This window comes from Molossus molossus, unplaced genomic scaffold (genome assembly GCF_014108415.1).
Source record: "Molossus molossus isolate mMolMol1 unplaced genomic scaffold, mMolMol1.p scaffold_m16_p_8, whole genome shotgun sequence".
In the NCBI taxonomy this organism is placed as follows: Eukaryota; Metazoa; Chordata; class Mammalia; order Chiroptera; family Molossidae; genus Molossus; species Molossus molossus.
Window position 1 is genome coordinate 88,526,473 of NW_023425402.1, and position 24,242 is coordinate 88,550,714.

At 41.3% G+C, this 24,242-nt stretch overlaps 2 protein-coding genes across 4 annotated transcripts in view; both read right to left on the reverse strand.

The window, feature by feature from the left end:
- MAP7 (microtubule associated protein 7) overlaps positions 1–10,175 on the reverse strand; it is a 174,689-nt gene extending 164,514 nt beyond the window's left edge. The window contains exon 1 of the mRNA XM_036248796.1: positions 10,100–10,175. Coding sequence (XP_036104689.1) covers positions 10,100–10,166 — 67 coding nt within the window. The 5' untranslated portion in view covers positions 10,167–10,175. The remainder of the gene's footprint in view (positions 1–10,099) is intronic.
- A 4,316-nt stretch (positions 10,176–14,491) lies between these two features.
- MAP3K5 (mitogen-activated protein kinase kinase kinase 5) overlaps positions 14,492–24,242 on the reverse strand; it is a 203,011-nt gene continuing 193,260 nt past the window's right edge. For 2 of the 3 annotated variants that reach the window (XM_036247958.1, XM_036247956.1), the window contains 5 exons: positions 23,036–23,279; positions 18,160–18,272; positions 17,350–17,459; positions 15,877–15,953; positions 14,492–15,186 (listed from right to left, as the gene is read on the reverse strand). In XM_036247958.1, coding sequence (XP_036103851.1) covers positions 15,114–15,186; positions 15,877–15,953; positions 17,350–17,459; positions 18,160–18,272; positions 23,036–23,279 — 617 coding nt within the window. In that variant the 3' untranslated portion in view covers positions 14,492–15,113. The remainder of the gene's footprint in view (positions 15,187–15,876; positions 15,954–17,349; positions 17,460–18,159; positions 18,273–23,035; positions 23,280–24,242) is intronic. The other variant, XM_036247957.1, reaches the window with a different exon arrangement.

Below are 24,242 nucleotides of genomic sequence, written 5' to 3' on the forward strand. Positions count from 1 at the left end.
AGAAAAAACACTCTTGAGCACTGTAGAAATCAAAGAAAAATAAGTCAAGATGGGCCGGCATGGTTGTCCAACTCACTCACCATATAGTCTAAGAGTCTCCCAGGCCAGTGTGTGACACCCTTTCACTGGAACACTCTGTACACTTTGACAGTGAGAAGCACCGTCCGACGTGCTTGGATGAGGCCCTCTACACCTGAGCCGCACTCAGGGTAGTGTGATCACAACGTTGCCATTAGGTCTGAACAGGCCTTACATCCTGGTTCTCTCATTATGGAGACTCTACAGTTATAAATACAAATTTGCTGAAGGGAAAGTTTTAGCATGCTACAGTAGGTCCATATTTTCACAGTGATGCAGTACGGATCCTTAGTAACCATGGCCACAGGAACTATGACAACGCTCCGCCCTCATGCGTGTCAGGTACTGTTCTGAGTACCGTGCGAGTATTAATTCACTCAATTCTCACAACACTGAAGGTGTCACGATGACCCCTGCTTTAAAAGCAGGAAGAGAACAGTCAAATGACTTGCCCCAAATTCCTCGGGCAGTGGGTGGTGGAGCCCTGGCCAGAGGCCTAGGACAAAGTCATCGTTTAGTATTGTCCCTAAATAACTGCACAGTCGATATGTGCTCAGAACCACATGGCTTCACACATGCTTAGTTTCAGTATAATCTTGAAGGGAAAAAAAAATCAAAGATAGTCTTTCTCTCCCTTAGGGACGAGTCCCATTGAAAATCCCCCCCTGCCCTTTCGCTCTGGTCCGGGAGTGTGCACTATGCAGGCGCCAGGTGCTTGGAGGAAGAAAACGGGCAATCAGTTCTGCCCAGGGTGAGCCTTCAGGGAGCAACTGGTGGCACCCCAAAACCTCACAAGCACACACAAGTGCAACCCACAAGTGCTGTGGAAGTTGTGACATGTAGAGCCAGAGATCGTAATGTGAGAAGACAAAAATGTGAACAATACTGCAAAGGAAAAGGAACAGAAGTTACCAGACTGAGTATAGGCAGAGCAACTTCTGATGAGGAGAGAGAAAAACAAACAAGAGGTGAAGGGAAGAGCAGCCCAAAGGGTATTAGGGTCGGATCAGGCCGTCAGACGAAGGGGAGAATGTCAAGGAGGAAGTCATTCTTGTGCCATGTGTTTACAGACACAGGAAACAAGGGCTGGTCACAGAGCCAGGGGCTGGCGGTTAGAGTTCATGGGTCACCATGAAGATCTCTGGGAAACATACATCATTTTCTACAAAAAACTTAATTACCTACCCGAAGCTGACCTCTCCTGGTTTTGAGGGGTAGGTGGGAGCAGAAGGCAGTTGGTGGCTAAGTATAGTAGACAAAAAGAAAGCTAATTACCCAACCTTTTGTCTAACTGCACAAATTCCTACATGAAAGTGCATAAATATGTACTTGAATATATGTGCACATATATACAAGTCTACTCCTATTCACATCTATATTTCCTTCAAAAATAATTGGAAGTAAAATAAGATATAAACTACATACACTCACTAGATTAGATTGAGGGCAGTAGCAGTTACAATTTTCCAGGAGGTTTCCATAAGCAAGGCACCCTTCACACCTCCACATTAAACCTACTAAGAAGGTCAGCTGGACGAGCACTACATTGGACATGGATCGAAACCAGTAGTTCTCAGCCTTGATGGCACAATGGAACCACCTGGGGAGCTGGAAAAAATACTGCCACCTGGCTCCCACCCCCAGAGACTCCCAGATAATTACCTAGGGAGCAGCCTGGGCATCCAGAGATTTAAAAGGTCCCCAGGTGGTTTTAACTCACTGCCAAGATTGAGAACCATAGCTCTGAACCAATGACACTCTATTACATGAGCTCAATAATCATCTCAACACTTAACCTTATGCCCAAGGAGTGAGCTATATTTATTTAATTTTATTTATTTTGAATCCTCACCCGAGGATAATTTTCCATTTATCATCAGATACAGTGGGAGGGACAGAGAGAGCGAGAGCGAGAGAGCGAGAGAGAGAGAGACATCGATTGGCTGCCTTCTGAACGACCTGACCAGGGTCGAGGATGAACTGCAACCAAGGCTCATGCCCCTGGCCAGAATCGAACCCAAGACTCATTGGTCCGCGGAACCAAACCGGCCAGGCAAGGAGTGAGCTATATTTAAATGAAACCCCCAGTGCTGTGGTTAATTTAGAGCATCTACCATGAATAGAAGCCCATCCACTGGAACGCTCCCAGCAGGCGGCCAGGTCCTGTTTGGTGTCTGCCACACTAGAGTCAGGCCAGGAGCTTCTCAGAACCAGACTGGATGAAAATCTTGAGAAGCATCCAAGTGTTTCTGTTACAGCCAATTACTACGCACGTTACCGCCAGCCAAACAGGCCTTGTGTTGGGGAGTGAGGCCACTAGAACAAGGGGTTCTTCGTCGATTTTCACCTTGGAATTTAAACTTTTCTCAGAATATCAACTTTTCTACTTCCTACACAGTGTCAGGGATACACATTTTATATAGAGGCTATTATACCACAGTAAAGGATGGTTCTCTTTACCAGAAAGCCAACTCCAAAAAGGAGGCTTTCAAAGCATTAAAAGAAAAGTTACAAACAAAATTTTAACACACCCCAACTCTCAATACTCTCAAGTTAAATATACAAGATTTTACTAATAACACTTGCAAAGCCCAGTTCACGTATACCAAATGCATCTTCCCAGTTTCCTTGACGCTCAGTTTTGCACCCCTGTATGTATCTGGGTTGTCTGGTCGTGTGTCAGTTGTTGGCACTGTCTCACAATTCTCTCACAACTATTTCTATAGGAGCTTCGAGGACGAGAAGCTATGCATGCACTGAGTTCTTGCTGTGAAACATTTATTACTCTTTAATAAAATCAAAATTCAAAATAAAAGATAATTTTAGATTCTTCCTTAACTGGCTATTTCTCAAATAAGAAAATACTAAGGAGAGTAGTATTTAATGACCAGAGAAAAGCTGCCCAACAGCATCTCATTCGTGGACCCTCTAATTCAGAGCCCTGCACAAACTGAGATGTTAAACAGGCAGGAGGCACCAACCTGCTGAAGGGCTAGACAAACTTGAAAACTGGATTTTTCTAGAAAATAATAAGCCTACATCCCATACAAATTCATCAAAAAAGACCTCAGACCACGCTCAGTGCCGAAATGTCCACTGACGGAGTAATCAAGACGTGTAGAAAGCACTTGCAAGTACACTTCAGAAACTGAGAACTGATGCTAAGTATCCAGTTTGACAATATAAATTCTGTCAACAAGGGATTAATAATCAGGACCATAAAACAAATGATGTGAACAAACAGCTTTCTAACTTTCTAACTGAAAAAAAAATGGCTATTTTTAAATTCTGGAAAGCCAAGTCTCCAGGCACTAGCAGAGAGACATTAAGGGGGAGAAGAGGACTTGGGTGGACAATGGCACTTCTGTCCCTGGCACCTTCGGAACGCAGACTCCACAGAAATAAGAAACACTACGGAAAAGACGGCTAACGAAGCCGTGACCCATACCTGGGCCCTGGAGGCAACCCTCCTTCACAGGTTTTCCTAATTCGATGGAGCATCCTTTAGCAACCAGAAGGCCACTACTTGACTCTAAGGTGTTTATATTGCTCTATTCAAAAGAACTTGGTAGAATGGCAAATAACTAAAAACCAAAAATAACCTAACAACGTGAAGTTGCTGGCAACAATGCGGAGCAACTAGAACTCACACACATTGCTTGCAGGAATGCAGAATTGGGCAGCCATTCTGAAAAACAGCTTGGTAGTTTCCTAAAAGCATACACTTATATGAGTCAGAAATTCTACTCTTAGGTGTTTCCTTAGATAAATGAGAAAAACCTGTATGTAAATATTTACAGTAGCATTATTCATAACCACCAAATCCTGGAAATAACTCAATGCTCCTCCACAGATGGATGAATTAACAAACTGTGGTATGCCACTACAATGGCAAACTACTCATCAATAAACACCTATTGATACAACATATTTAAATCTCAAATGCATTAGGCTAAGTGAAAAAATTCAGACTCAAAAGGCCGCAGAGTATGATTTCATTTTTATAACATTCTGGAAAAAGCAACACCAGAAGGTTAGCGAACAGATGGAAGGACAGCCTGACCACAAGGGGCAGCATGAAGGAATTCTTTGGGGTGAGAGACTCTTCTGGACCGTGATTATAGTGGCGGTTACATGACTATACATTCAACAAAACTCAATGAATTGTATACCCAAAACACCAGTAAACTTCCTGTACACAGATTAATGAGTACATTCTAAAAAGAGAGAAAAATCCTTCTTCTTACTCAAAGATTTGAAAATTTCCCATTTTATCAGCAAACTACTGAGCGTCTTTTTTTTGTTTGTTTGTTTGTTTTTTGTTTTGTTTTTTAATCCTCACCCGAGGACATTTTCCCATTTTTTTGTTCAGGTAGAGTGGGAGGGAGAGAGAGGAACAGAGAGAGAGAGAGAGAAACATCGATGTGAAGGGACACATCGAGTGGCTGCCACCCGCACGACCTACCAGGGCCGGGGACAAACTGCAACCGAGGTACATGCCCTTAGCGGGAACCGAACCCGGGTCTCTCCAGACCGCAGGCCGACGCTCTAACCGCTGAGCCAAACCGGCCAGGGCTACTGAGCGTCTTTTAAGTTGGTTATCTCGGCCACTGCTCATCTATTAATCACTTATAACCTGGTACATGCCCCACTCTTGAACCAACCACTGAAATTCCTCCTCTGGAGGTGGGCAGTGACTACCTGGAAACCATACTAGTGGCTTTTCCCTCCCACTCTTCACTCTTTGAATCCTTGCCATCTTTGTCCCCCTTGGCAGGTATGGCACTGCTCAGTTGCGCCCTTCTGAGCTTTCTGCTTCTCTGCCCATCTTCCTGGCTGGCTCTTCCACCTCCTATACTTTAAATGTGCTCTCACCCCTTTGCCGTTATTATTTACAAGCTCTCCTCACTCTCATGGCTTCAATCATTGTTCCTTTTTGGAATGAATACCAACCTTCATTTTTCTCTTTCATGCCCATTAGACATCTCTACCTACACCTCTCTCGTACTTCAAATTTCCATATTTAAAGCAGAGATTTTCCTATTTCTCCCACCAAAATTAGGTCCTCCTCCAGAATATGTTCATGCCACCCTTAAACCAATGAGCAAAACTCAAACCTGGAGTATAATCTTATATGTCAAGCTTTCAAGATTCATGGGAACAGAATCACCTAATTAATCATGCTTTAATCAAGATATGTTATCCTCAGGATTCAGCAACAGTACCCCAATGCCCACAGAATCCTGTATGAACCTCTTAGCTTGACCTTCAACCACTCCATAACTTGGCCTCAATGTACCATCATTCCTAATTGATCATCTAGAACTCTTTCTTGTTGAAACTTATGAATCAATATGACCAAAATTTTGCTCTTTTCCACATCGTACCTTATTTCTCTCTTGCCTCCATTCAACTTCACACATTATTTACCTGTTTTGCAAGTTTAATTTAGTTACTATCCCTGATGAATGACTGCAGCTAGAAGTAATTTTTCTTCACTGAACTCCTCATAACCTGCAATTATTTGCTTGTGGGTTTTGTTTTCCTTGCTCAATCCAATGATCATCTCTTCATCAACCTTCCAGCCACCATAATGCTAAATGTGTAGAAGGTACGTATTTCTTGGTTAATTATTCTAAGCTTCAATATTTCCAATTTTTACATCAACAGAATGAGACCTGAGTTTTTGAAAATAATCTCCTTCAAATTATTATTTTCATGCACCAGACAGCAAAGATGTTAGAATTTATTTTTAGAGACCATGCCAATGTAAACTAGTATTTCACACACATGCCTAGCTAATGATATCAAATAAATGCATTCTCCTGAGTACAACTGCCTAGTCTAATAATAACACTTCCCTCCAACTTAGCAAGATGTAAAGGTAAGAGCTAGCAACAAAACAATAGGAAAAAAGTTATCTAGACATCTCAATGAAGCAATACTGGCTTTGGGACTCAAGTTTCAAAGGGGACAAGTTTAACGCTAACTTGTAGTCTGAGCCTCTTACAATTTTTAAAAATATGTCTTCATTGATTTTTTTTTTTTTTTTAGAGAGGACAGGAAAGAGAGATAGAAACATCAATGTGAGACAGAAACATCAATTGGCTGCCTCCTGCACGCCCCTTACTGGGGATCGAGCCCACAACCCGGGATTGTGCGCTGACCAGGAATCGAACTGGGACCTCTTAGTCCATGGAACGATGCTCAATCCACTGAGCCACACTGTCAGAGGCCAGGGGTCTCTTACAATTTTTATTTGCAGATATTCACAGACCCTTAAAGCTAAATGAGACTTTACAGGTCACTTTTTAATTTGGAAAAAATGCAAAGTGAAGGGTCATGACCAAGATCATAAAGAAAGCCCATGTTTTTCTACCACAGACCTTGCTAAAGTGAGAAAAAGCCCAATCCCAGGTACTAAGCCATTTCCTCCAAAGGAATAGCAACAAAACACACAGGTTACAGGTATTTACTATTCCCTGTGCATGAATATGTAGTCTCATGAATTAGTCAAAACCAGCTTTAAATTTGGTCTTAATGCAGTAGGCTTTATAAAAATTATTTCTCCAGTTGAAAAATTAGCTCTGCACACTCATTTTCCACAGTTATTGTGCATGAGCATAAAATTAAATATACAAAGCTTGGGCAGAGGCAGTTTTGTGAATATCAATCAATGAGACTACTCAAAATAATAACATGAAAAGAACTTAACGTCCTCTAGTGGCAAAATTGAAACTTGTCTCCAGACCTTTTTTTTTTCCAGTTCTCGTTTACCTTTGGCTATTGAAAAATATATTTGAAAAAACTGCTCATCCTCAAGAAAAAAAAAAATTTTACCACAGGCATGTTTTTTGACTACCTCTGAGTAGAAGGTAAATATGTGCTGACAGAAATAAGGTTTTTAAAATGTTGGATTTAGCCTAGCCAGTGTGGCTCAGTGGATTAAGCATCATTCCATGGACTGAGAGGTCCCAGTTCGATTCCCAGTCAGGGCACATGCCCGGGTTGTTGGCTCAACCCCCCAGGGGGCATGCAGGAGGCAGCCAATCCATGTTTTTCTCTGTCTCTCTCTCTCTCCCCCCCTTCGTCTCTCTCTCAAAAAAAAATCAATAAAAACATATTTAAAAATAAAATAAAATGTTGGATGATTTAGTACCTTTCAATATTCTTAACAAATGTGTCACTTTATTAACAGTATACCACTAATTTTCAACCCATCTTTGATACATACACATACATGTGTATGTAATTATGAACACATTACAGGTATTATTTTAACAATTATCTGAGATGCTAATCTAAATTGCGCTAAAATTAAACTACAGTCTTTGCACAGAGACATAAACATTAAGACATTTAAGAATTGACTCTCTCTCACAATAACCAGATCTAAAAGGAATAAATCAGATCCCTCAACAAATGTTGCCATTTGTCGTGGCAATTTTCTCCTCTTGATGGTAATAAAATTCTTAAGTCCCCATCTCCCCGAAAAAAACCCACCTCTATACAAACCTGTAATTGTTTTTCTTAAAAGACTTGTAGCATTTGGATGTGTATAAATGAAATGTGTCCGTAAGAATAAAGTACTGCGTTGAAGTCCTATCTATGTTCAGGTATATGTCACGTGTTTAAATATATGGAAAACTTAAGTTTTTAAAATTCAGTTTGTGCAAAATATTGTTACTCAGGTTTTTTTCTTTCTTTATTGATGTTAGAGAGACAGGAAGGGAGAGGGAGAGAGAGAGAGAAACATTGATTGGCCGCCTCCTACATGCCCTCCACTGGGGATTTGGCCGACAACCTGGGCATGTGCCCTGACTGGGAATCGAACTGGTGATCTCCTGGGTTGTCCCTCAACCCTTGAGCCACATCGGTGGGGCTGTTACCCAGATTTTGAAAAATATATTTTCACCTTCGCTCTTTCTTTGGCACCTGCTCACAGGTGCTTCTAAGCACTAAAAACATTAATAGCCCTGGCCGGTTTTGTTCAGTGGTTAGAGCTTTGGCCCGAGGGCCAAAAGTCTCAGGTTTAATTCCAGTAAAGGGCACCGACCTTGGTTGCAGTTTGTCCCTGGCCCTGGTCAGTCGTGCGGGAGGCAACCAGTCGATGCGTCCCTCTCATGTTGATGTTTCTCTCTCTCCCTTCCTCCCACTCTATCTGACAATAAATAGAAAAATATCATCGGGTGAGGATTAAAAAAAAACAACACAACATTAATAGTAATCAAGGGCTAGAAAGAAAACACCAAAAAAAAAAAAAATGTGGGCCAGAAATAAGTTTTAGTTACTTTATAAAGTACAATTCTCAAAAGACCATACATACAATGTGTCCCCTGGAAACTGAAGTGTCTAGGCAAAGATGTGAAACAACTGTTTTCTGTGAAGGAGACGGGAGCCAATTAAATTCCCATTTTCATAAAAGGAAATAGTTCACTGACATCCACATGTTTGATTTGTATGTTAATTCATTAGTTAACCAACCCAGGCACTGAATAGGCTAGTTTTCAGTTCACTTATATCTGAACAAGTTCATGGGCAGATTCTAAAAAGCGTTTGTTATTTTTGTTTGTTTAGCATAAATTGGTGTGTATTAACGTGAACAATGTTGTTTCATAAGCAGTTACTCTGTGGGGTTAGGCACAGAACCATTTACATTCCCAGCGAGATGCTGCCCTCCTGCTGCCCTCACTTGGGCGAGTCTAACCCGGGACACCCAGTTCATCAAGTTCTCTAAAGCAATTACAAAGGCATCTCCATTTAGCCACCCTTTCCCACCCCAAATCAAAATAATGATCTACAAATCTTTCAAACACATGAAGGCAAAATAAACCACTCGACTGGAAGTAGCGTGACTTCAAAGTAAACAAGTTCAAGACACCTCGTCAGACTTATCCTCGGGTGGCGGGAGGGATTAAGTCATTAGCCTTTAGGTGCCCCAACTCTTCCCAGCAGAGCAGATACATAATTTGTAAATATTGTTACAGGTTTTCTGGACCTTTCACATTAAAATAAGCATCCCGTCTAAACCAATAATACCTCTTTTTGAGGGGTGAAGGAGGCGAGTCTTACATTTAGGAAACAATGGTTTCCGATTGTGTGTATGTAACCAGAAAATACAGCGCAGTTTGGATTTCTGTTAAAAATAAGAAACTGCCTCGCCGCCCCTACTTCGAGTGCAGGAAAGCACCGGAGTTTGCCCGCCAAGAACAGAATCAGAGAAGAGGGGACGAGGAGAGAGGGCGGGTTTGTCAGGCAGCGTCTCCAGAAAAACCTACCCCGAGCGGAAAGCCGTCCCCACGGTGCGGGGGAGACTGCTGCGGGCTGGGGGACCCGAGCGGCCCCTCAGCGGGCTGGGGCTGGAGGGCTCGGTCCTCGGCACAGAGCCCGGGAGCCGAACCACCTTTCCCACCTCTAACCCCACCTCGAGGGTCCCCGCGGGGTCCCCGCCGTCGCGCCGTCGGCCTCTGCCCTCGAGGCCCGAGCTCACTGCGGACACCGCTCACCCCGCGACCCCGGCCCGCCCGCCCCAACAGCGTCCTCGGCACACGGAGCCCGAAAAGCCCAGGGCGACCCCGGCCCTCGGCGAGGGCGGGCGGGGGTGCCCAGGAACGGAGAACCCTGCCCGTCGCACCTGGCCGAGGGCTTTCCGGCTGGTTGTTTGGTTTGGGGGATACGATTTCCCCATTCAACTCGGCAAGTGGGAGGGAAGCGGCCACCGTTTCTCCACGTCCACCTCCCGCCCGCGCCGCCTGGCGTGTCTCCACCTGTTGTGGGAAAGTCGAGGTGCGGCGCAAAGGAGCGATCGGGACCGGGGTCCGAGGCACTGGGCACCGCCGGGCCGCCGGCGGCGAGGGCGGAAGGCCGTGCGCTCCGAGCCCCGGTGCGCGGAGCTGGGGGCCGGCCGTTTTCGGCCGCAGCCTCGCTGGCGGAGGGATCGCCGGCGCCCCACGCGACCACCAACCCGTTTGTCTCCCCCCGCGCGTTCGCGGGATCCCCCCTTCCTCCGCCGCGCAGTCACCTGTTTCGCTCTGCACAGCGCCATCGCTGTCCCTGTGGCTGTCGCCGCCAGCTCCTAGCTCCGCCATGGTGCTCCGATGACGCGCCCGCAGAGCCGCTCCGCCCTCTTCCTCGGCTTTGCTCCCGCCGGCCCCCGCCTCTGGGGCCCGCGGCCCAGACAGGTGAGGCCGACAGGGGCGGGAGGAGCGCGAGCGCGGCCCGCGGGAGAGGCCTGGGACGGGGCGCGCCCTCTCGCGGGCAGGTGCGGCGTGGCAGCCGCTCTGACTGCCGCCGCAGGGTCTGGGGCTGCAAGAGCTTCCCGCGAGGGGAGCCAGGCACCTGGCCAGAGCTTCTGGCCAACGTCGCAGACTGCTGTCCCCTCCTTGAGGTCTGGAATGGGGTCGGGAACTCTTAGTGGCTCCAGGGCCCCGGACTGGGGAGGGCAGATCAGCCCAGGTGAGACAGGGACATCGGGACGCCCAGTTCCACTATGAACTCTGAAGCAGCCAGGTCAGGCATGAAGTTCGTGGTGACAGTGCAAAAGCAGTAGTATGCCACGTGGGAAGTCGAAGTACGCAAGCGGCATTCCAAGCTGGGATCCGGTCTCAATCTGCTTTTTAGGACGCCGCTGCTGGTGACCAATCTCCTCAGGCCTATGTATCTGGTGAGCCCCAGGGCACACACGTTAGTGAAACTTGTGCCCAGTGATGTGGATTTTCTTATTCTTGGTTTCCCATTAGTAACTGACTTCCGTCCAGCTTGCTCAGGAAGACCAAGAAGGTCATTAAGCAACAATTTCTTTCTTTTTTAAAGAAACAGATTATTAGCCAGAGAGATACCAATTTCTGCTCTGACAAGGATAAGCAACAAAATGCTGAGGGCAAAAATACAGCCCGCGTAAATGGAAACATAAGGAACAAAACTAAGCAGCGACCAGTTCCGTCTAGCTACACAGGAATGCACTCCCCCAGCCTGCTTTGGCTGAACTCCCCAGGAAGCTCCCAGCCATTTAAAACCCTCTCAAGGGCTTCAACAGAATCTATGCAATGCTCAAGAGTGCCTGAGAAGTGTTGGATTTCTTGCTAGGGTGACAATTCCCACCATCCTTTCATGAAAAACTTGCCACTCAGAACCCAAGAGTGGACTGATTTTATTTGGCTTACTGGTTTCACTGGCTGACTAGGTAGAGGTTTTGACTAAGAGACACTTCACTATGTGTACTTAGGGATTTTGCCTTAGTGCCATTTGTACAATGGATTAGGCAAACTGATCACATTCCAATAACTCTTATCAGAGCTCTAATCAATAAAAATAAAGTACCAGATGGGAAAGATAGTTTAAAACCTCAGCTTGGACCCAAGCAAAGGTATTTTTACTACATTAAGTCATCAAAGTGTAAGACACTTTACTGTGAACATCAGAAACTCTCTTAGCTGAATTTAGAGGTGAACCCTAAAGGGAAAGGGAAGTGATTGGTTTTCAACCCTCTGATTTACTAGCTACTTAAGTAAACCAATTAGTACTGTCTTTGATAACCCTCCCACCCAAATTGAGACTAGTGTTTATTTTTCTGTGTCCTTGTTTTTTTGTTTTCAGTGTGTGCTTATCCCTTCTCCCACTTTTACCATTGTATGCTTTAGTCCATCAGTTACACTTAAGTACAGTAAGAAACACACCAGAATCCTGCACTTAGGTCCTGTATAGGCTATGCCTTCCAAATTTAATGCTGCATCTGTAACAACGTGGACTGTTACATGAAAATGCAGGAATGGATGACATCTGTTAAATGTCATACACCATCATGTGCTGTGTGTTGTACTTTACTTGGAACCCGGAAGCCATCTGTCTTGAGCTCCTACCTCCATCTCAAAATCTCTCCGATTCATCGCAATTTCCCTTTTCAGGGGGAACTAACCTCCTAAAACCTCCTGCTCCCCCTTCCTCCTTTGAGATCTCATCCTTTCTTCTCTCTACTCCCCAAATGCCCTTCCATCCAGGGACTCTACCCCCAAAAGCACATTCAGGACTCTATAATTCTGAAGCTCATCCTCCCAAATAATTGTTCTGTTACCAACCATCTTGTCAGACTCAGCTCTGGAACTTCACTTCTCTGGGAAGCTTTTCTTGATCCCCTCTGGCAGTCAGATGTATCTATAGCACTTATTGCATGTATTGTAGTTTCTGCTTTGTCTTGGTATCACCACTGACAATGAACTTTGGGGCTAAGTTCTATTTCTTGTTTGTGCATCATAACATGTAGCACCCAGTAAGTATTTAACTACTTTTGAACAAATGATGAGATAACAACAGCAGGCAAGAGCTGAGTGCTTAGTATTTGCTGAGCACTGCAGTAAGCATCTCACCTGCATTGTTATATTTAAATCTTACAGCAACCCTGTGAAGAAAGTAGGCTCTTTTCCCTATTTCATAGGAGGAAACAGACTTGGAGAGGTTAATCTGCCCAAGGTCGAAAGGTTTGTGATAGTTTTACCCTAGGCCCTATGTGTTCTAACTCTTGCTACACTAAATAAACAATGAATGATAACCCTCTTACTACCACCCCTATTTAAAGGGACTCTCCATTTATCTCTCCAGCACCATCTAGAATTAGGAGATGGAGCCTGATAGTGATAATTCATCTGTAGTTTTGTTTTGTTTTTTAATTTTTCCTTTATTGATTTTACAGAGAGAGGAAGTGAGAGGGAGAGGTAGAAACATTGATTGGCCGCCTCCTGCATGACCTCCTCTGGGGATCAGGCCCACAACCTGGGCATGTGTCCTGACCGGAAATCAAACCGGCGACCTATTGGTGCATGGGTCGATGCTCAACCACTGAGCCACACTGGCTAGACATCTGTAAAGCTTTTAAAAAGGCTCTCTGGGCCCTACCCCAGGCCAATTAAAAACAGTTTTTCTGGGGTGGTAGCATCAATAATTTAAAAAAAAAAATTTTTTTTACCTTTATTGATTTTAGAGATAGAGGAAGTGAGAGGGAGAGAAGTAAGAGGGAGAGACAGAAACATCGATGAGGGAGAACATCAATTGGCTGCCTCCTGCATGCCCCCCACTGAGGATTGGGCTCACAACCTGGTCATGTGTCCTGACTAGGAATCAAACCAGTGACCTCTTAGTGCATGGGTCAAGGCTCAACCCCTGAGCCACACCGGCTAGGCGGCATCAATAATTTTAAAAAGCATCCAGGTCACTTTAATGTGAAGCTGGTATAGAATCACTGGCCTAGATGGATGCCAAGGCCTTTTAAGTAAAACCTTTCATGAAACTTGGGCCATAATGGAACTGCCATCTTTTGTGACAAAGACCCAAAATGATATCTGGGAATGTATTATGAACCATGTAGGGATAGAGGAACACTTGATCACGAAGACAGGTTACGGTGAAGATTCCCCCAAAAGACTACCATTAAAGAGTTGGTTGAACATAGGTAGCTTGACTCTATAAACGGTCTAAAAGAAGCACTTAATCGTTAGTATTGGGCACATGAACCATGGCTTAATAAAGAAGTTATTCTATATTTCAACATGAATGAAATGACGTGTCACTTGATTTACACTTTACCTCCTTCAAAATTTCCCCACAGGATGCAAGGGGCAGCAATCTCTCCTCAAGACTGGGGAGGTAAAACAAAAAATAAAAAGATGCAGCTGTTGTTGTTGCAAATATCAAATGAGAAAATACTGGTGAGAACTTTCTTGATACTCTAATGTCTAAATGGGGACACCTATAATAGTGCCAAAAATAACGTTAAAAAAATAATAATAAAGTATATTGTACCTGGATTTTCACAAAGAAATAATGTGACCCTTGTTTTATCACATATGGATCAAGTGAACAGCTCTATATTATTTTTATCTTGCATAATAAACAGTTTCCTCTGTATGCAAAAAAATTGTTTATCTCATTGATCCATTTAGGAACTTCAGACTTCGTCCTGCTAATATGGGCAGGCTTATAAAATGTAATCTTCAGCTAAAAAGAAAATATTTCCCTCAATCTGGGAACTAAAATTAAGGAGCTAGAAAATGCATTATTCTCCATGGGGATGCTATTTGTATGCCCTCTGAGATACACAATAGTCATTCAAGATAACTCAGGGCCTTGAGAAAAATACACTGACTTTTCTTTTCTTTGCCTTCTTACCAATTTGTTGCCTTGAGGAAAAACTTGGATATCAACTGTTCTTCCATTACTTGAGTAGAAAACAGATTCTATTTAATGTTACAGCTGAAGAAACAACTAGAAATTTGACAAAGTAGTTTGTCTAGTTTATCTAAACAAAATGAAATTCTTCAGAATTTATCAAAATAGTATGTTGAGAGTCTTTTTTACTTTTCAGAGTAAGTATGACACAATGGATAGCTTTAGAACAAGCTAAGTTTACTATGATTCAGGCATGTGCAACTGGTACAGTTCAGTAGTAACAAAAATGACTCAGACCAATGTACTATAGGCCAGAAACCCAAGTTACAAAACATAGTCAATATTACAAGTAAAACAGATAAGTAAAAACCATTGCTCAGATTCTGCATATTTAAAAAAAAACAAAACATAAACTTTATGCAATAATTGAAATTATGCATTTCTACTCAGATTATTAGGGCATATTACAAGCATACATAAGCTTAAAAAGTCATGGTCACATTTTGCTTTTGTCCCAGTGATGCACAATCACATGAAATGTTACATCTGTTCAGCGTGAAATAAACACTTGGTTGAAGTATAGTAGCTGCTGAGTTCAAAATATTTCCATTAAAATGTTTGGAGTAAAATAATCCTAAATATCTGAGTGTTTAGGATTATTTTGAGAGTCCTTACAAAGAGTCCTTATGAATTATAGAAATAGAAGCATTTAGGAAATTTCAGTGTATTCTATTTTTTTTATAACACAAGTAAACAAATACTGGATTTAAAGTGCAGCTTCCTTCTCCTCTCCCTTGGATTCTCACTCCCTTAAGAAGATCAGTTCCGTGTTAATTGTTAGAATCTCCAGGGAGGGTTGGAAACAAAGTGAGCAACAGTCAAGTCTGTTTGTCTCTCTGTTTGTCTCGAAAGTCAGTGATGGCCTTCCACAGTGTGCAGAGCATCCCTCCCCTGTTTAAAGACACAAGAACATGGTGAAGAGAACACTTCATTTGAAACATTGTCCTTGAAATAGAAAAGTGACTGCTTAGCTTTCAACTGCTCTGATCAGAACATGAAGATCCCAAAGTCTTATTAGTCATTATGTGTTCTTTTTGTATATATTTTCTCATCATCCCTCCATGCCTTTCCTTTTCACTCCCACAATCTACCAGGTCCCAAAGCAAAAAAAGATTTTCAGCATTTCTAAAATGTCTTTATTAGAGGCCAGTGTGAGAAAGTTATGTATATGCTTGGCCAAATAGAAAAAAAATAATTATTATAGGAAACGGTAACAAATTATACCTGGTATTTGGATAGCAAATCAGCGCCCCATCCTAATATTTCCAACTATGGCACAATCATGAACAAAATTAAGGCAGTTTTAGAATAAATTCATGGTCTTAGTCTGATATATTATCAAAAATATTCTTCCAGTTGATTTGCATTTACAAATATGAAAATATTGGTTATTTGAGTTCTCAGTTATAGTCTGGTCCAACCAACTCAGCTTACTCAGAGTAACTGAGGACCACAGAGGTCGGTCCAGGATTACAGAGCTGATTAGAGCTGCTCAGGACCCAGCCAGGGCAGGAACCAGACTTCCTGATCTCAGCCCAGGGCTCTTGCCATCATGAAACTGAACGGAAAGCAAAGTGGTACCTTAGTCTCAGGCATTTTAAGTCATCACGTGTAACACAGTAGAGAACATCCGCTAGTGAATAATCCTCAGCCAAAAACTGTGGAAAAAGTAAAAAAATGTATAAAATTTAGAAGTTTTCTATACCTTTAATAGCAAACTCTATCCATAATGTAAACACTGGTAATAATTAAAAATGAATATAAAAGCAAATCCACTAAAAATATAATGTTCTGGAATTATTAGGGGGAAGTTTCCCCCATTACAAAATAATTACAGAGATACATCCATGACTTCCAAATACATAAAGAGTATAAGCAACACTGAATTTCTAAATAATTGCTGCTCAGAAGATAGTGTTTGTCTTTAAGAGGTTTGATGCCGGGTAGCTTTATTTTTCTCAAGTAAATAAGATGTATTCCTTGGAAAGGTAGTGCTTACACTTAATTTCTGAACTTATTTTCCATGTCTCATAAAAGGTACTTTCAAATAATTATTGGATAATCAGAGTTTTTAATTTAAACTAAAGCTTTTGACCTTACTTAAAAACAAAGGGAGCAATGATTTAGAGAATCAGTTGCTATTCCTCAATTGTAATCTGAGTCTCAGTTGGAGGGATGGTTTGGAGAACTTGATTGCATGCATTACTTTCCATAGGCAAGAGAGTTGTTTAAATGTATGTAGCAATAATTTGTTAAATGTAGATTTCTAAGGAGACTCTATAATGAAAATATACCCCCTTATTATGTGTATATGTTTATACCATCTGTAATCTTAAACAAACAAATGCTTGTTTATGCTGATTAGCTTGTTATTCATGCTGATTACAAAAGTCCATATGGGGCAGAGAAGTATTAGGTTACTATAGACAATATGGTTTATATAGGAAGTGCTCCTGATATAAGTTCACTAACTAGATCTATTTTATTAAGTATCAGTAAAGAGCCAATACCCAGTGGAGCCTAATAACATTGCAAGAGAATTAAAAAGTTAATAAACAAAAGAGAAAATTAGAAAACAGAAAAACATTTTATTTTAGTTCTGACTTGATTTTTCTACTCTTTATTATTTTCGATTCAAAAATATTAAAATCCTTAGGGGTTTTGGACCACAAAGATGATTGTCTCTGGACATTCTACATCCCCACAATTGAATGATTTCACCTTCTTGTCTGCCTGCTAAAAACATACATAAGATGGCTGTTTATTCCTACATATTCCTTTAGGCTTCAGATCATTCATCACCTTCTCAAAGAACCTTCCCCAATCTCTTCCTCCCTCTGTCTCATTACACCAGACAACTTTAACAGAATTTATGAACATAATTATACTTTTCTCTGTGGAGTCACATTACTACCTGTCTACCCTAGTCTGTAAGCCTTTGGAGGGCAGGGCTGGGTCCGAGTTGCTCACCAGGTATCCCCTATGCCCATAGTGGGCACTCGACACTATGAAATGACATGAAAGAGTGCTTGTCCCACAAATAGCTGTCTTTACCCGACTGATAGTGTCTGCATCAGCTCCATTTGCTCTCAGCCAGTCAGTAAGTTCAGAGTCTTCAGCATTTGTGCCAGAAGCTGAGCGATGCACAGCCAATCCAGGAATATCTAGAAGAGAATTGGGGGAACGGGGAACATTCTTAGCTTCACCTAAGAGAGGTCATCTGAGACCCTCCCACAGTCAACAGACATTTGTTAATACTTTAATTAAACAATCAAGACTGGCACTATGAACTAGAAATAAAATGCTTAAAGAGTATTTAGTCTACTAGTAAGTGGAGAGTCAGAAGCAATAAGTTAATGACACTCTCACCTTTAACTTTACATCAATTTATAGTTTCTCAGAATAAACTTGGTACACCAAAACTGTACTGTGTTTTTCATGCAACAAAGATGACTGTAATTAGCAGAGAACCAGAAAATTATAATTTTTTTCCACTATTTGGGAATAACATGACAAAAACTAGAATACACAGAATACAAATGCAATAATGACAAAACCTATTATTTTATTCCAGTAATCTCATTGTGAAATCTTTAAAAAGAAATAAGGACAAAAAAGTGGAGAGCCCTATTTACTCAGTAATACCTAATCACAGGAAAAGATAACTATGAATCACCTGATTTTTACTGTACTTATAAGAAATGATAGTTTGCTACAATTAAGAATGAAAAGCAATCTGTTTGTAGTTGTGGTACAAGTAACAGATGCTGACTAAGCCATGAAATGAAACTGCCTGTGGGCTTTCTCAGCTTTCTGTGGCAGCCTGGTTGAGCAGTTTTACTTTAAAATTTTCTGCTTATTCACCTATTGGCTGGGACTTAAGCTTCAGGTGTTTAATTTCTTGTTCTTTTTCTTCAATAGCGTAATGAAGGAGTGCTTGTAATTCTTTCTCTTTCTGAACCAATGCTTCCAGTAATCTGCAGAAGAAAATTATATTGGTTGACAAGATAATAAAGCTGGAGCAGCCAGAGTGACCTTCTAGACGAGGGCTTCTCAAGCTACACTAAGCAGACACCCCTGGGATTTCATTGAAATGCAGATTCTGATCCAGTAGCTGTGGGGGAGGGTCTGGGATACTGCATTTCTACGGAGCTCCCAGGTGATACTCCTGTTGCTGGCCCACAGACTCCACAAAGAGTAGCAAAGCTTTAAAAGAGTGCTTCCAGGCAAGAATTCAAAACCTCCATCCCCAACTGTCAGCCAAATCTTTAGAGATGTTGTCCTATCGTTTCTCATTTCTCTTTATGACCATAAATGGCAAAAAAAAAATTACATGTTTAGATTAACAGACCTATATTTTACATGCATGGTCTCATATAAAAAAATGTTTGTCAATATGGGTAATGTTTGATCAATGCAAAGCAGAAATATGGTCATTTTTAAAACTATGAATATCTGAGAAGTAACTATAGGTAAGGTCGCCTATCGTATCTGGCACATGATTCAATAAATGTTACTGGTTGTTACTATTATTCCTCTCCCTTCTAAGAGGGAGGTGAAGTGAGTAAAATGATAGCTGTTTCCTGGTACATTTAGCTCCTATGCCTTTTCCAAAGAAACAAGGAGAAACTAAGGTATCATGGTCCTTACCCAGGAAAGGTTTAACATGCAACTGAGAGCCAACTGATAACCTACTTGCCTTTTCTAACACTACTCTCTGTAAAAACATTCCAAGTTATGAAGAGAGATGCTCTGATTTTTTAGAAAACTATCTTTGAGTAATTTGGATTTGGAATTATAATTTAAGATATATAATTATTCATACGATTATCAAGATAAATTGTTGCATACAAGTACAGCTCTTAGAAAACTGTATTTGTTTCATTTTCTAAGTATTGATTCTGCATTAGCTATCATTTTCTAAAAAGCAGTACCAAAGGGCAACTGAAAGACAGATCTGGGTGTGTCCTGGTTCAGCCAAGTACTTCCTATGCTAACTTTGACAAATTACTTCACACCTCAGGGCTTCAGTTTTTCCTTTTGTAAAAAGGTAAAAAGAAAATTTCCTGAAAGAATTACTGTGGGCATTAAAAATGAGACAATGTAATTAAAATGTTTGGCCTTTAATAAGGGCTATTCTGTTCTCTGCAGCAGCCTCAGGCCCTGGAAAAGAGCCCTCCCAGGGACCAGAAGGGTTTCTTCCAGACTCCCAGGCTCCACCCCGCAACCACCCAACAGGACATAGAGACGTGTGGCCTTGGGGTAGGAGAAAGGATCATTGTAGAGTAGGCAGCAGAAGCAAAATAAAAGAAAAACAAATGAGAGGCAGCCAGAGAAAGCCTTTGAGGAAGATAGGTTATTTAAAGACAACTACAGTAAACAGGTGCACAATTAGGCAGATCAAAGAACTGAAAGCAAGAAGCGGAGGATTAAGGGAGATTTTTATCTATTCCAACAGGAATGATATTCAAAGAAATGGAGAGCAAGCTCTGTATGAATTTTAACTTGGCAATTTTGTGGTCTGGAATATATTTTTGTCTTCCTTGATCACTACATGTATGGAATGGTGATGGCATATTCTTCTTGTTTTCTCAAAGAGCACAGTGAAACTTTCTAGAATTTAATCTATGCATATCCAGACTATATTATTTCCTTTTTATCTTTAAAACCAGAACCTAACACTGGAAGCAAAGTATTGACAGGCTACCTCATTTGACCCAAATCAATCTCTAAAATTATTTATTTTCCTTAGAAGGCAAGGCACTTGCTGCCTCTCTGTTCCAGAAGTTTGAGAAGGATCTGTCAATTTTTTAACTTGATGGGTGGGGATGGGGTATTCTAGAATTGTAGGACAGGTAAATCAGATAACCATTCAGCTCCTCCTGCGTTAGATGTTAACTAACTGCACTATTGTCCCACCTCTTTGAATGAAGTGAATTACCTTCAGAACATTTTATGTAAGCATATGCTTAAATGTAAGTAAAACATACATTCTAAAAACATTTTGTTACTCTTCCCATGAAGTACTATTGATCTAATAATCAAGAGTTGGATAAACCTGATTTACTTTTATCGGTGATTATCCTAAAGAAGCAATTTTCAACTGGTGTGCAGCAATAATCTTTAACACATGCAATACCTATTTAGTCAAGGGCACAACTGACCTCTTTTTTTCCCTTAGATTGTCAAATTAAAAAATGACAACAGCCAACACAACAATAGCTGTTCAGTGTGAATGAATCAAAATTATACCTATTTTTTTTTGTCAGATTGGTAAAAAATATATTTTTTGATGTGTCGCAGAATTTTAGTAATTAGTTTATGTGTGCCATGAGATGAAAAAGGTTGAAAATTGCTGTACTAAATATAAGCTTAAGATTTCTAACATGAGGGCTACAACCTTTCCTAAAAACACACTAACATTTTTCTAAGCTTATTTTGCAATAAATGTACTTCAATATATCCAGTAATATTTTAGTAAAAATTACAAGGGCCAGCAGAGACATGACTGGTCCCTTGTTTCCACTGCTTAGTACCTGTACTAAAGCAGTGCCCTTTCTTTAAATCGTGTGAAATGAATGTTGTGCCTCGTCTCACTTTTCTGGGGATGCTGGAGCAGCTGTGGGAGATATGCCTGGGAAAAGGAAAAGGAGGCTGATGACCCTGTATATTTCACAGATTTAAGTGTAAATATGTAGGAAAAAAAGTATAAATGTATGGGCTTTTGTGAAAGATGCAATAGGTATTAATGTAATAATAGTGGCAATGCAAGAAATGTGGCAAATCCTAGTCTTTTTTTTTTTAAATCTTTTATTTATTTTTTAATCCTCACCCCAGGATATTTTTCCATTGATTTTCAAATAGAGTGGGAGGAAAGAAAGGAGGGAGAGAGAAAGAAACATGTGTGAGATGGACACATCGATTGGATGCCTCCTGCACAACCCCAACTAGGGCCAGTGATCGAACCACAACTGAGATATGTGCCCTTGACTGGAATCAAACCCTGACTGTTTGGCCCACAGGCTACCGGTCTACCACTGAGCCAAACCAGCCAGGGCAAATCCTAGTCTTTTTTAAGAGATAGGCAAATGTAGGCAGCAGGACATCAGCTAGTGCTACCCTCAGAAAATGAGTGTGAGGACTTGAAGGGCACGGCTGGCGAAGAGCAGCCCTTGGGAACTGGAGATGGCGCAAGCATGGTGGACAGAGGGCAGGGACAGGACGGTAAGACAGGTAACTCAGATGGGTTAAGGAGAGAAGGAAAAGACTAGATTTAATTTACGAGAGGCGGGTTCTATTGACATAAGCCAGGGTATGTAGACAGAAGGTTTTAGGGCCAGAGAAGCAAATATACCAGCTCACTGGTAAATAAAGGAGCTTTATTGTCTGTATAATTCTGACTGGAAGCCATGGGCAGAGTGGGAAGGGTGGCTGGGCCAAAACAGTAGTGAGTGAACTTTTCCCTCCAGAGATCAGAAAGGGGTATAAAAAACAACTCCATTCAGGATCAGATGACCGAGTCACCTAAAGAGAACTGACTAAAGTTAACACTTACTGTAACGGATGCAGTGTTCTAATTCTACTATTACTTAAGAAAAGGAGGAAATGAGGGACACAAAGATTTAGACGGACTTCTCAAAGGAGTAAAGACTCAAACTCTTTCCCAGTAAGTAGTAGAGATGGCAAGTAAAGATCTGGGTGAAATTTCAAAGGACAAGACTGGGATATGAAAATCAGAAAGCCACATCCCTTTATTCAGAAAGATTTCTGTATGCAAATCATAGAAGATATGTATGGAGTTACTTAATCATGCAACCAGAATTCATGTTTCTGAATATAGGATGAGCTCTGTACTATTTGTACTAAGCTTGGTATTCAAGCTTAACCTTAGAAACCTAAACTTATAACCAGAAATAAATGTTTTACCTCCCTGGTGAACAATTAGAATTTTCAACTAAGGTTTCTAAATATTTGAACAACTTTTATTGATTTACTAAAAAAAAAGTTTTCACTGTAAACCCAGAGTCATAAACTCAATTGCCCTCATGCCAACTGTAGCCAGCACAGGAAGCTATAAATCATAAAGATTCAGACCTTGAACTGTGCCAACATCTGTGAAGAACAGGAAATATTTACTGTTCACTTAATAACCTGATCATGTAGGTTGTATGTTACCAAACTCTAAAAGAAAAATTAAACTCCAGACATGACACAGCATATGAAAAGTAAAACAGAATCACAAATGTGGTCAACTGATCATCTTTTGAGGTTCTAGAATGCAAAGCTTTGGCACCATTGGTTTTCTCTCCTCGAGAACAGAGACCCTCCTCTCCTGAAAGAACCTGAATTCCACATCACGGGCTTCGCAGAACTCATGCTTTCTGTCTGTCTTTCAGCTATCTGTCGGACAGTACATGCTGCTCTGAGTTGTGTCCAAGCCAGTCTATGAGGTTACAACAAAGTGACGCTGAAAGTCTCAGTGCACTTGGAGATAACGCAGTGATCAAGGAAAAAGTGCTGAAGGCTTGAACTGATAGAAACAGAAAATGTATTTGACTAAAGAAACTAAGATAAATCTCTCTCTCTCTCTCTCTCTAAAGAAAGGCTTTGAATCAAGTTTACATGAATGGGATAAAGGAATCATATTCTGTATTTTCTGTGGATCAAACTTTAAAGTAGACCCAAAACACATGCACTTAAAGTCAGAAAAGAAACCTACCCATTTTAGAGTAAGGCTTACCTATTAGTTTCTATTCTCATCCTTCCGAGCTGTACATTCAGGTTTCGGTGAGCATTCTGGGAATTGTGGGATACAGTAGAACTGAGTGTGCTCACTCCTGAGGTAGCCACAGCATCTTCAACAATGGCGTGAGGTCTTCGGACAATTCGATTTGGAGGCTGTTCCTCATGGTCATCTTCTGCATCCAAGTCTTCTTGATCTGCGGTATCGCTCTCAGATGCAAGGCTAAAATGTGGCCTCAGTTCTGCCAAGCATAATATCAACAATAGTATTAATAAAACATGACCAATTGCCTTAATTTCTTAAGACATATGAATGTCATTTCCCCTGCTGTCAATAAGATTTGCATTCCAAACTGCTTTTCCAAAAATGAGGATGGATTTCTGTGCATTAATTCTGTGCATTTTCTGCTAGTGAATTTGCAAAATGCACATGAATATAAACTCAATGATCTAATTCAAACAGAAGAAATGTTCACACTGCACATAAGATAAATGTTAAAATCAGGCACTTATATTAAAACTTGTTAAAAATATAAAAATTTAGCCCAGCCAGTGTGGCTCAGTGGACTGAGCGCTGTCCCATGGACTGAGAGTTCCTGGTTCAATTCCCCATCATGGCAAGTGCTGGGGTTTTGGGCTCGATCCCCAGTAAGGGTCATGCAGAAGGCAGCCAGTCAATGTTTCTTTCTCACCTCAATGTTTCTCTCTCTCTAAAAAATCAATAAAAACATATTTTAAAAAATTAAAAAATATATACAAGTAGAATTCTTTTTTTTTTTTTTATCCTCACCCGAGGATATTTTTCCATTTTTTGTACAGCTAGAGTGGGAGGGAGAGAGAAGAAGGGAGAGAGATAGAGAAACATCGATGTGAAGGGACCATCGAGTGGCTGCCACCCACACGACCAACCAGGGCCGGGGACAAACTGCAACCGAAGTACGTGCCCTTAGCGGGAACCGAACCCGGGTCTCTCCGGACCGCAGGCCGACGCTCTAACCGCTGAGCCAAACTGGCCAGGGCTATACAAGTAGAATTCATTTTTTAGATTGTATAATATCTGGCAATTATTAACTTAGAAATGAGGAAACATAAATTATCTAAACAAAAATAAATACACAATGCTTTTTGCCTGTTAACAGTCAAAATATAAGGGGATGGGAGGGAGCTACTGAAAATGCCACATGCTTATATTCACTTTAGTAAGA